The 13,265-nt window shown below is 45.2% G+C and overlaps 1 protein-coding gene across 1 annotated transcript; it reads right to left on the reverse strand.

Annotated features, from left to right (window-relative positions):
- Window position 1: 1 nt before the first annotated feature.
- Window positions 2-1,382, reverse strand: LOC120894601 (holocytochrome c-type synthase). The gene is made up of 2 exons (XM_040297287.1): window positions 1,220-1,382; window positions 2-1,077 (listed from the first exon to the last, which is right to left on the reverse strand). Exon 2 carries the CDS (start codon window positions 1,073-1,075, stop codon window positions 239-241), a length of 837 nt encoding a protein of 278 aa, XP_040153221.1. The 5' UTR covers window positions 1,076-1,077; window positions 1,220-1,382; the 3' UTR covers window positions 2-238.
- Between the last annotated feature and the right edge of the window lie 11,883 nt (window positions 1,383-13,265).

The raw sequence follows: 13,265 nt of genomic DNA on the forward strand, positions 1-13,265 counted from the left end.
CTTTAAGGTGGGTAAAACACGAGGCCTAGAATTTATTCCGAGAACTTGTTACATTCTCTACGCAAGTGTTGCAAACATAGGGTACTTTTTCGTTATTGGTGAGTGCAGTTAGTCTAGATAATTTAATTGTACTCCTTCGTCAACCGTGGTACTTTCTGATCCTAAGTCGCGCGAAACGTATCTCAAGAAGCTGTCGTACACTCTAAACAATCCTTATGGCGCCAGCGATCCAGTTCGCTTAGTTTGTCAGCTCCTTCAGTTTGTCCTCCAGCTCGAACTTCCACCGCATGTAGGCCACCTTCATGCGATCCCACACGTTGTCGAACGAATCCATCGCGGGCCTCACATCCAGCAGGGCAAATTTGTACTTCTCGTCCACCATGCCACCGTCGTAGTAGTCAATGACGTAGCGCACATCCTTGCCACAGCGATCGATGATCCAGTCGTGTCGGTCGAACGGCAGCTCGTACCCCATCATGTTGCGAATCTTAGCCCGCGGGCTGTAATCGGTTGCCTTGCCGCCGAAGCTCTTCAGCCGTGGATTGCCACATTCGCGGGCGTGCAGCGCTTCCCACTTAAGTACCTCCTGCCAGGCCTGCTCATTGTTGGCGTTGTGTATCTTTATAATGTCGTCCATGTCTTTCTGAGCTATATCGTCCTTTTCCCAGCGCCAGCCCTTGCGCAGCATCGCATTCCAGAACATCTGCTGACTTGGGTACACCCAAAACTCCTGCTTACCGTCGGTGGTCGCTTTCGGAATCGACGACACCTGGCGCTCGGTAGGCAGTGGGAACGGTTGGCCCGGGGCGGGATTTTGATTTGCCGGTGGCATCATGTTCAGCGGGTTCACTTCCGCTCCATCGTGCTTAATCGGGCACTCGGATACGAGCACTGGTTGTTCTTTGGGTTGCTGTTTTTGGTGCATCGGACATTCGGGCGGAGGATTACCGGACATGGCTGCTTTATCGCCAAGCGGTGGATGTCCCTTCGGTAGTGCTGCATCTTCGCCCTTCGTCAATGTGCTGGGCACTATGTTCGAGGCAACCTTTTCAGCGGCAGACACCGTGTTTCCCATGGCTGGAAGGAAACAGTACCATAATGTAACTTTATGTAAATCTGGGCGCAAATTGCGCAGGTGACCGAATGGTAACACCGGTAGGGTTACATAATTCACTACGCATCAATCGAAGAATGGATATCTCTTCATTGTAATGTTTACCTGTGGGATAGACTCACTGGACGATTTGCTGATCAAACTCGGTTTAGTTTTGTGGTAAGTTTGCTAAAATTTCTCAAGTTTTCGTAACTTTGCTTTTCAATGTGATTTGTGTTGTGACAGCTGAACGAGGAGCTGCCATCCCCGTACAACATGGCGAGGGGTATTGACGTTCGGATATCGCTGCATCTCGCTCATTTTTTTTACCCGTCCTTTACATGCCGACTGTGCTCGTTTCAAATTGTTCTTATGTGCCCTCCTCGCTCTCCCCGCCCTACTTCACATCGAACGCTTCTTCCACATTTGTCCATACGTCTTTCGTTGTGTTGGTGACAATTTACGCGCATATTGAGATGTGTGTGTTCTCGCTCATGCTGACATGCCATCTCTTTCGCGCATATGGACGCGAGAAAAAACGTAAACAAACTTGGTGGTTGACTAAATTTAATGTGCGCAATTTTGTTGAATTATTTGCATCGGAGTCGATTACAGTTAAGTATTCTTCTTCTTCTTTGGCTCAACAACCGTTGTCGGTCAAGGCCTGCCTGTAACCACTTGTGAGCTTGGCTTTCAGTGACTAATAGATTTCCCCCCATAGCAGGATAGTCAGTCCTACGTATGGCGGCATGGTCCATTTGGGGATCGAACCCATGACGGGCATGTTGTTAAGTCGTACGAGTTGACGACTGTACTACGAGACCGGCTACAGTTAAGTATTAATGTAATTAAATTGATGGGTTAGGGCCGTAGGACACATGCGCAGCTCATATGACTTCAATTTAAAGAGACACACGCAACAATCAGCGCGAAGAAAGACCTGGATAATACCAGATAACACATCTGGCGGCTAGTAAATGTGAATTTTATGCTTGATCTTAAGCCATATATTAACAAGACATGGTATTTCCCAAGTGCCACAAATCCACTAAACGACCACTAAACGGCTTCTAAACGACTCAAGCTCTCTACCTAAATGGAATATAGAAAGACTTCGTTTAGCAGGCGGCAAACGACTCATGCATTCTAAAAATAGCAAAAAAGCTAGCGTTATCTGTTTGTGGGATACCCCAACCAGTTGAGCTTTATCGCTTGGAGGAGAGCTTTCTCATTTCCTTTGTACTGTTGTATGGTTTCGCATTGAAGTTATGCATCGCTAGAACTAGAACGGCGATACGATTGATTAAATACTTAACTCCAATGGAAACCACCAGCACTGAAGCTAGTGAGATTTGAGTAATGGTCGTTGGTGTTGATACCCACGCATCTGACCACACGATCATTTATATAGATTTTTGCTCAGAAAGTTAGAAGGCTATATAGGTCATGATAAGAAGAAACTTGTCGAAACACATTGCAAGAAAAGAATAGCAATATAATGATGAGTTGTAATACGCCATCTATTGATCAAACCAATGAAGCTGTGGAGCTTTCATTTTTTTTTCTATGGATATTCAATTTTCCAGTCGTTTAAGCTTAATCTGTAGCGCTTGGGATAGGTCATGATTATATGAAACTTGTAGAAACACATTGGAAGAAAAGGACAGCAATATAATGATGAGTTGTATTACGCCATCTATTGAACAAACCAGCGAAGCTATGGAGCTTTCGTTTTTTTTTAAATGGAGATTCGATTTTCCAGTCGTTTGAGCTTAATATGTGGCGCTTGGGTTTGCATCTTGCAGATCATCATTTTAAACCCCATGGTGTCAATGAGGGGGGGAGGTGATGGAGTGTATTTATTATTTGGCCATTTAATTTTGCCCACCAACACAATCGCCAACCAGAGTGAGCTTTTTGGCTGCTATCTTTAAGGGCGGTGGCAACGCTTTTTCGCATGCGATTTTATCGGACGCCCTGTCAAATTTTTGTATGGGATTTGACAGATAACGTCGGACGACGAAATCGCACGTCCGACGTTATCTGTCAAATCCCATACAAATCACGTCCGATAAAATCGCATCCGATGAGCGTTGCCACCGTCCTAACTCTCAAAAACCCTCTCTCGAAACGTCAAAAACCGTCACAACGACTTACAAAAAGCTTCGCCAGCGAGGGAAAATTGCACCGATTACGAGCGTTGGCGAGCTCGCAGAAACCGGTTTTCCAGTTCTTGTTTTGAGTTTCGAGTCCAGTTGTTACATGTTTTGCTACACGTCTGTCTTCGCACAGTTGCCGGGTTGGGGAAATAGATTTTATCATTTTTGCACTTTACCAACGTTTTAAAATAAAATAAAAGATTCAGGATGCAGACAGTGAATTTCAATTCGATATCAGCAATTGCTTTGGTGCATACTTCTATCAAAATGTTGCAAATAATGATTGATACTGGAAATTATATAAACGTTACGAACGTTACATGTTGTAACGCCATCAATAACAGTGCAGCACGTGATTGCAGCAGTTTTTTTTAAATTGTTTATGCTATGGAACATTGAATTTACAAACATTAATTTTCATAAACAAACCATTTGTGTTACATGAAAACATCCTTTTTCGCGGGTATATTCCAAAAATATAACAAGGTTATTACGATATTCAATTCAAGGCAAGAGACTCTGTACAGGCGGTCCCCGAGATACACGGTACCTCTTATACGCGGATTCGGAGATACAGGCGGTCCCCGAGATACACGGTTAATGGGGACCGAAAACGGCCGCAAAATACCGCGTATCTCGAATTTCCGCGTAAGTCGAATCTCGTGATTTCCTGCTAAAATATCACAAATTTTCGTGTAATTTTGCAAGTAGGGGGCGGTTTTAGTCACTTTATGAATTATTTGATATGATTCTGACTGAATATAACTGTTTTAAACCTTTTGAAATAGTTTTTAACATTCGATCAGAACGGAAATTATTTGGCAATTTGAAATTGATGTGTCAAATCAGTACAATTTGCTCAAAGAATTGTCAAATTTAGAAAACCGCGTATCTCCGAATCCGCGTATAAGAGGTACCGTGTATCTCGGGGACCGCCTGTACGCGGTTTTCCAAATTTGACAGTTCTTTGAGCAAATTGTACTGATTTCACACATCAATTGAGAAATACCAAATAATTTCCGTATTGATCGAATGTTAAATACCATTTCAAAAGGTTTTAAACTGTTCAATTCAGTAGAAACATATCAAATAATTAATTTGGTGGTTAAAATCATCCCCTACTTGCAAAATTGCATGACAATTAGTGATATTTTGGCTGGAAATCACGAGATTCAACTTACCCGGAAATTCGAGATACGCGGTATATTGCGGCCGTTTTCGGTCCTCATTAACCGTGTATCTCGGGGACCGCCTGTATTAGAATTAGATGAACCAATAATAACGACTACCAATGCACAACAGGTAATCTGGAGACTTCATTGCCTGCGCTTGTTGATGTTGCATTTACCATAATCTCATTTGATGAACCACGTTTTCCTGGGGTGCTTTCTCATGCCGGTGCTTATCGGTCGCTTGCACAGTAATGTAAGCGAGCGGAGAACGAAGCGCTGATACGCGTTATCGCCATGCCAAACATCACTTCGATTGCAGTGATCTTGCCAACGCGTCTCGCACTCTATTTCATCTGTACACTGTACCGGTGTGCCTACAGTCACGCTCCGCACAAGCCAGTCGTCCTAAAGCGAGCAGCTATTTTAAGCACCAGTACCGGCCATTTCGTTTGTCAGCCGATAGCAGTCAGCCCTCAGGATGTGTAACAGCCTGTTGTTCGCCAGATCCATCGATAAGGCTCGCGTCGCAATCAATCCGTTGGCCATTGTGTGGTGTTTACTTCGTCGAACGAACTAACCGATGGACTGCACTTGATTGTTGGCCGCGTATAGGCGCAACGGACGATGCATACACGCTGCGTGAGATTGTGATCGCTGGGCGGAGTCTACAATGCAAATCCTCTTTCGAAATTAGTGAGCTTTACGATGAGTGGGATTAGGAATTTCTCAGCTGTGTGACTGCAGTTGCCATCCGTCATAGGAAACTGTTTTTTTTATACGTGTTAGTATTAGCATCATTACTTTGCGTGATGATTTGAAAATATCATACGTTAGGTCATGTATAGTTTTGTCTTCTTGGTAACTGTAACGTTTCATGGAGATACAGGGAGACATAAATGAGGTTTAACATAGGTGGTGTAACATAATTTTCTTCACTTCCTTTTGCTCACTAAAAATGCCTCCCACAAGTACAAAAATGTTCATAATCGCACGTGTTTCCTTTTTTTTTTGTTTACAACCGGCTAATACCCACGTGCAGGGCTCAGCTCCAAACCTATCTACGGTGCAAAGAACAGCCGTGTTTGAAAACGCACACCATTCGACACGCTGTCATCGTGAATGATGCTACCCCCACGGTGCCATCACGTTGATCGGCACATGGAAATCGGAGCATTTTCCACAAAACTACACCATGTGCTGGGTGTGGTTACGTCTGAACCTAATGCACACCACCACCATCACCAACAGTCGGTGCGACTGAATCAGACCAACGGTAGGCCAGGGCGGCAGTTTGAGTCATTTTGCACATTCTAACGCACGCCGTACACGTGACCGAGAGTGTATACAAAATAAGCTGCATGGCGGTCAGCGTCTTCCCCGGGTGAAGGTTTTGGCGTGCGAAAGGGGGCTTCTTCACTAGTGGTGGCACTGATACAAAGAACAAAGAAAATGCCCTCTGCTATTTACCGTAGCAATGGTTGAAAACGTAAACACTTCCTTACGAAACCGTGACAAAAGCCAGATTAACGCGACATAACCACACGGCAGAGGGATTTCACTATTGCTCTTTGAGGGCGTACCAATTTATGATGTATGTGTTCGTTTATTTATGCTCATATCACCAGAATAGAAAGAAAGCCATGGTTATCTGAACGCTCACATGAGAAATAAATACCTGTATTTGCATCCCTGCTTGCTGGCAGCATTTTATAAACCAGCTATACATGATTGCCCAATAAACTCATTGGTAGAAACGAACAAAACCATTGCGTAACCGGTCCATAAACTGGACCGGACTTGAGACGCTCACAATCGCAGCGCTGGGATGCCCGGCCCAACCTACCATGGGGTACGTGGCTGATAAGGGATGGTAACGTGTGCACACGCAAGCTATTGATATGAGCCAGTACAAGCATATGTATGTTTGCCCGAGTTTCCCTATGCCATGGCCAATGGATTAGGTTAGTGGCGACAATATAAACCATTTGAACGGCATGTTTTATCAAATTTCTTCTAGCAATTAGGTCTTGAACATGCGCAATTTTCTTCCTTGTTGGGTTGATAAAATAACTTTTCATAATGGACCTAGCACAGAGAAGTGTGGTAAAGAAATTGCGGGTTTGTGTATATCTATTTTTGGCAGCATAATTCCAAATCAGGTTATGTTTATGGCATGGCAGTTGTATCTTTTGCGATCCCACGGCCACGAAAACATGCAACTGAACTGAAACTATCGAATTCACTAGAAAACTAAACTAAATGTCTACACTTACATTTGTTGCATTTGAGTGTATTGGTTACGGGCTTCATTATGAAGACGCATGGTACCGCGAAAAGGCCAAACGTGACGTGGGAAGAAGAACTGAACCTCAAATCGATAAGCACACCGCACGACACAATGATCGTGTGTTGTGCGTCATGTCGCCCAAAGCTTAAAGGGCTTGTGCTGTGTTTTGCAAACTGGGCACCGTATCTCGTGACCAGCCGGGAGCAGCTCCTAGGCTCGTGAACAGAAATCAGCTTTAACGGTGGCGATAAGACTCCGGTGCCAGGTAACATCGCACGCCCACAAACCCACCCCAGCGGAGACCTTCACGAAGGTCACGTTTGGTGGGTAGAAACTTTAAAATTCGCGTGAATACTGATATCACCCTGCCTCGAGTCGAAGCTTAACAGGTTGACAGATAATGAATAAAAAAAAAGAAAATAAGGGGTCAGCAATCGGGTTGCGTGGTGGAAATCTAACGGAAGCGACTGATAAGGAGCACAAACATATAAATGATTGTGGAATTGGTAGGCTAGAAAAAATAAGCCACCCACAATATTTTTTGCAATTGAAAGGACTTCAAGAGAGAGAGAGAGACGGAGAGAGAAAACGAGAGCTCGTCATGATTGTACTATGATAGTGGTCAAATAATTTGAGTTGGCACAACAGTCAAAAACTGGTGTGATATTGTTCTGCCATAACTTATATCAAAGACGACCCAAGGCACTGTTATCGCTGTTAAGTACGTTGGTGGGAGAGATATTGGATGAATCCAATCCAATCCTGTTCAAAGAGGGAAACTCTGGTGTTACGGCAGCATTGCAAGAGGCAAGGCAAAAAATAGTATCCAACTTCAAGCTGACTAACCAGCACCCGGTGTCGTGCAGTGTCGTCTACCCGAGCGTTGTCAGTGTTGACGTCACGTGCACGTGGCAGCGCACAAGGTACCGGTCGGTTGGGCAGCGTGTAACGCCACGCAATAGCTACCACACTGTAGGACGCCATCCACTTCCTTCAGGTTGACATTTGGCATTTGGCAAAATCGCTAGACACAAAGGCACACATTTGCTGCAGCGTGACCAGCCGTGCTTCTGAAGCTTAAGCAAAAGGGACTCTGACTGTTTGTTGCTTCTTGCTGGCTACAGGCTTTGCGCTAAAACCGAATATTTTAATCCACTAAATGAAAACGTTACCGATGGCCCGGTTCGATGAATTCCAGCCACCAACGTATACTCAACGACATAGACATCGGCCGCGGCGAACAAAGTAATGAAACGTGGAGTTGCACGTGGAGTGTGTCTCATAACACCGGTAACATTAGACGGGCACCTTTGCCTCTGTCCCTAGCACTCTCTCTATCTCTCTCTCTCTCTCTCTCTCTCGCTATGTGGGTCCACAGAATATGTTAGTTTTTGTCCTCGTGTGCACTTAGAATCCCGCCCGCCATCGATGCGCTGGGCTGGGCACACTAAGCTGCTAAGCCATCGCCAACCGGCCGCCCGTACGTAGGATACGTTACGTAAAGCTGAACCTCTCTGATCGCTATCGAACTGTTGGCACAACTGCTGGGACGATGGACCTAGGAGGGAACGAGAATATACGAGAAATCGAACAAGCATATGAGAGTGCATGGTTTAATCACGATACCTTTTTCTCCCACTTACCCTCCCTGTGTTTGGGGTGCGAACATTAGCGTGACGGATAATTAGTGTAATGTTATTCACCTGCCCTGCCAGCACCTTGCCAACCCTCTCGCAGTGTACATTGTTAAACCTTGGGAAGGGATGGGAGGTTGCTTTTATCGATCATATCGTCCCAGCGATGATCAAAGTACCAGTACCTGTGTTTGAAACAATTTTCTAGAACTGTCTGTGTACAGTGGACACCAAGGGGATCGTGCGATCGTGTGATTGAAAGCGATGACGCGTACTCACAGGCCCACTTCTGAGACATCCTTGTCCTCGCCACGCCAGGGGCAGAGATTGCGGTCGCATTAGAACTAATCAGGGACCCCCTTCGGGTTCGAGCTGCTGATAGCCTTTGCAAAATGGCCGCTGCGCGCCACTTTAGCCGAATTTGTGTGAGGTTATCTCGCCGGTTGTGTGTCGAGCAGCAAAATAAAACGATACGCGCACTTGAAGATAGTCGCTCGCTGCGTGCGTCCATTCCTGCGGGTGAAGTTGGCAACGGTGCTGCTGCTTGCGGCATTTGTGGCGATTAATAGTCGGCTGCGCATTTGTTTGCTCGCGCGTTGGGTACGCCTTGCTACACATGGAGTTGAAGTTTTATTCAGTTTTGTGGTTAACGGTTTCCTGTGCGTGTGCTTCTGAAGGGAATTGTTTAATTGTATTGTTTTGTACAAAATAATTTGGCCTCATAGTGATTAGGCATTGCATTACCGCTAGCTTCAATTATCAGAAACTTGGCATTTGTCGCAAACTCTTTGCCGCCGGAAAACCGTTGATCTACGGCTGTTTGATTTTGCTAGCCGCTCGAGGGAGTTTGGCATTTTGCACGAGCTCCTTCCAACCGAAGACACCCTCAACGTTACAGCTCGTTCAGGCGATCGCGGTACCGGTAGGAAACCACTTTTTAGCGCAACCGGGAAGGTAAATGACATTCCGTGACATTGAAAGAAACGTGTTTGGCGAACGGCACCGCGATTGCTGTAGCTGTTTTGTTTCTCCTGCTTTTTTTTCGCTTCGTTTCGGTTTATAACCCCCTCCCGCATGGGGTAGGATCGGCTGAAACTCACCCAACAGCACAACAATGAAGCCGAACGCACGATCAGCTCGCGTCGCGTACACGTGCTTGGCTGGGACTACGAAGTGTCTGGGTTGTTGCTGTTGTTTTTCTGTTTTTTTTTTTCTTACTGCCCCATGTCTTCCATGCTTCCTACCCATCATGCTTCGCTTTGTTGTAAAGTGCGGGCCACAGTTTCCTTGTTTTTCGCCCCTTCACGTTCACCGGTCGGCAACAGACAACCATTCGCAGGGAACGCGCCTCCATCGCGATCCTGGTAGCAGAAAACAGGGCGAGCACAACATCGCTTCGCTCCAAATATCCAATCCGTTTCTGTTAACAGGTAGAAACTATTTAAAGCGTTATTAACAAGTAGAAACTATTAAAAGTTACCTAAATCGATCAAATCCAATCCTATCCGGGATGACAAACCCAAAATGTCTCAAGTGTAACACAAACGAGCTGCTCGAGTAGTTACTTCATGGCTGGTGCACCTGTCGGCACCACGATGGAGGAGCACGTTTTCCGGTCACGCTGCCGGTGCGCAATTTCAAATGTCAAACGTGCGCCACATCCTCTTCCCCGTCCACGGTTAGTGCAAGGTGGAAGATGGTTTTACGGGGCAACATCTTCGTTGGTAAAATTGACGGTGTGCCGACTGGGTGCAGTCCCGGACAGCTCCCTCACTCTCTTATCATCCACCCGCGGTCGCGTAATCCATCGCCGAGCCAGAGAGCCTGAGAACCCGTCGGGCCAATCACGCGGGCACGTGATAGGGCCGGCCACAGGGGTTGGGAAACGTTACACTCCACAAGGGACACGAACGTGATATTCGATCCGGTTGAGGAAGGTTCTTCTGTTTACCCTTCACGTTCAACCCTAACCTATCGACACGGAATCGGTAACGGTGCGCGTTATCGGTCGTTCAATCGGTCGTCTGCTGATGCTCGGCCGTGTTCTAGAGCTTGTGTGCTGCACCCGCAACCACATTTTGACGAAACACGAAAGTGAAATACATCTCATCTAGTGTTTGGAAAAAAAATAAACGCATCACTAAAACAAACACCAAGCTGGCTGGGTGCACGATTGACGCGGTCAGATCCGAACGAAATCCGCACAAAGCGTCGATAATATTGCGCTTGGCCGGGGGCTTTTCAGGTGCGCTGCGTGATTGAGCGGCGATTAAAGCAAGTGGTAGATGAAACATATCACATCAAAATAAGTAAATCAAAAATCGGCAGGAGAAACCCAGAAATACAAACCAGCCAGAGCGTCATTAGCATACTGCGTGCGGAACAAAGGCTCATCAATCACATTACCGCGTTTGATCAGGTGATATCAACCGGGCTGGACAGACACAGACAGTGGAATGCATCCAACGCTAACGGGGCGCGGAATTAATTCGCTGACTCACCGGGCACCAGACTGCGACCGACGATAGCGATGGACGGTGTGTTAGAGAGTGTTTGTCTACTTCTTTGTGTGCTGCAAAAATCCCGTGACACACCACGAGGAAACTGTGTGCAGTATTGCCACGTGCAAGCACGTGGTTCGCTCATCTCATTGGTTCCGAAAGAAAAAAAAGTTCAACCCGCAATTCGGTATCTGGTGGAATTTCATTCAAGATTATGATTAAATATCCACATTTAGACGGTGTAAGGTTTGCAACAGTGAGGCACATTGAGGCTTCAACCATACGCCCTATAATCAAGCTCCCACGCACAGAAAACCCAGAACCATGCAACGTTACCGTTGACCTTTTACCGCGGTATCTTACTTTGCTGCCACATAACCACCCGGCGCAGGTGGCCTCGGAAGCGTGTCCACGTGATCGCGTGCGAACGGTGGCGAGACGCGGGGCAAGCGCAGCAAAAGCATTCCGCTTTGCCGCATTTCGTTTCCGCCTGCCAGAAACGTACGGAGCGAAACATATGGAGCGCGATGAAACACCCTTTTTGTTTCCGTTGGCTAGACAGGCCGAGGACGAGTGAGTGCATTCCGGGGCGAGATTCGGTGTTCCTGCAGTTCTCGTTCTTCGCCGCCAGCCAAACCATCCCTCTACTCCGACCGCCAAGTGGAGCGGCCGCCATGGCGTGACACGCGGTCACACGCGAGGAATGAATGATTTCGCACTACCCAGTTGGTATGCCTACCCTACCCAGTAGCAGTGAACGATCGGCTGCGACCATAGTGTGAGTTGTTGGGTGAAACGTGATCGTGTGTGTGTGTGTGTGTGTGTGGAAGGAGCAGAGGTGGGAACGGAGGAAACGGATGTCGGATGGGTGCAAAGTCACGTTATTTTCCACACGGTGCCACAGCAAATAGGTACCCCCTCCCTAGCACGTTTTTGCTGCCATTGGGAAAAGGCTAGTGGGTGGGAGATAGAGGAGGGGGGGAAGGGTTCGCACTACCACATTTGCGGATCTTTATCAGCCTCTCTCATGCCGGTAAGCCGCGTTAATGTGCGGGGCTGAGAGACTGCGAAGAGAGGCAATAGACAAGACGAGCTAGGGCAGGGTTTGAACGAAACTGTTTCAATTGTTAGAATCAACGGTTGGAAGAAATAGAAAAACCATGTACTCTGAAGAAGAAGAAAAACGGTTAGACTGGAGATTCTTAGACTATTAGGAAATGCTTGTTTATGTCAGCAGTTTATGTGTCATACTGTAGTACCGAAGGGTAAGGTACAATCTCAAAGGGTTATTATACACATGGTAATGGTAGAGACCGTGGTTGAAGGATCTCATCAATTCAATAAAGAAAAATTAGATCAGCTGAACAACACATCTTTTTTTTTTAATGTTTTCTTTGTACATGTACAATCTCAAAGGGTTATTATATACATGGTAATGGTAGAGACCGTGGTTGAAGGATCTCATCAATTCAATAAAGAAAAATTAGATCAGCTGAACAACACATCTTTTTTTTGGAAAATGTTTTCTTTTAAATAACGACGCATTATACAGGCGTATCGGCAAATGTGGTGGTAATCATATATTGCAATTACAAATAATATTTTTAGTATCAATTATTTTACATGTACAAAACAGAAAATTGGCTGAAAGCAACAATTACAAAATCATGATTTTCTCACACGGTAAAATGTATTTAGTTTTTACTGTTTAACTCAAATCAGATGATGAAACTTTGGATTGGACTAATACGTAAAAACTACCAATACAATTTCATGTAAAAATGAATACAGGTTGTATTGTCTTCTATTAGAAAATGAGATAATTGAAAAACGATATACTAAAAGAATTAAAATTCAAACAGGGGTTTCAATAATTAACAAAGATAATTATAATAAAATAATAAATAAAAATAAAGTTGATTTATTATTCTTGGCATGAAGATAAAGGTAGGTATGAGTTTAACAGAGGGCGAACTGAACGGCTGACAGGGGCCCCGTCGATTTGGGAGAGATTTGGAGGATCGTCTCAATACCCTCCACCCCGCACACCATGTACAGCGGGGCTTCGACTCTTCTTACCACTCAGGGCCCCCGACACTCATCACTGGAAAAATTGCTTATAGCATAACTAAAACCTCTAAAGAAACGGCAATAAATTCATAGTATTGTATTCATAGTATATTCATTGAATCCCATGGGATATGCACCAAATTAAGCTGTTGTATACATTTTTTTCATTTTAATGTAGAGAATAAAATAAAATGATGTTTAACATATTCTAAAAATATGTATGTCTCGTTTATCAAACGGAAATAATCATAAATCAAAATTTACAGAAAACCTATGTTGTGTTGCATTGTCAATCGAGATAATAAAAAGTTGTACATTAAAAATTAAATGTTCAGATCAAAGTCATAAT

This window comes from Anopheles arabiensis, chromosome 2, assembly GCF_016920715.1.
Source record: "Anopheles arabiensis isolate DONGOLA chromosome 2, AaraD3, whole genome shotgun sequence".
NCBI lineage: Eukaryota > Metazoa > Arthropoda > Insecta > Diptera > Culicidae > Anopheles > Anopheles arabiensis.

Bases quoted from the DNA above. Each gene is read 5' to 3' on its own strand.
- LOC120894601 (XM_040297287.1), bottom strand. From the start codon at position 1,075: ATGGGAAACACGGTGTCTGCCGCTGAAAAGGTTGCCTCGAACATAGTG.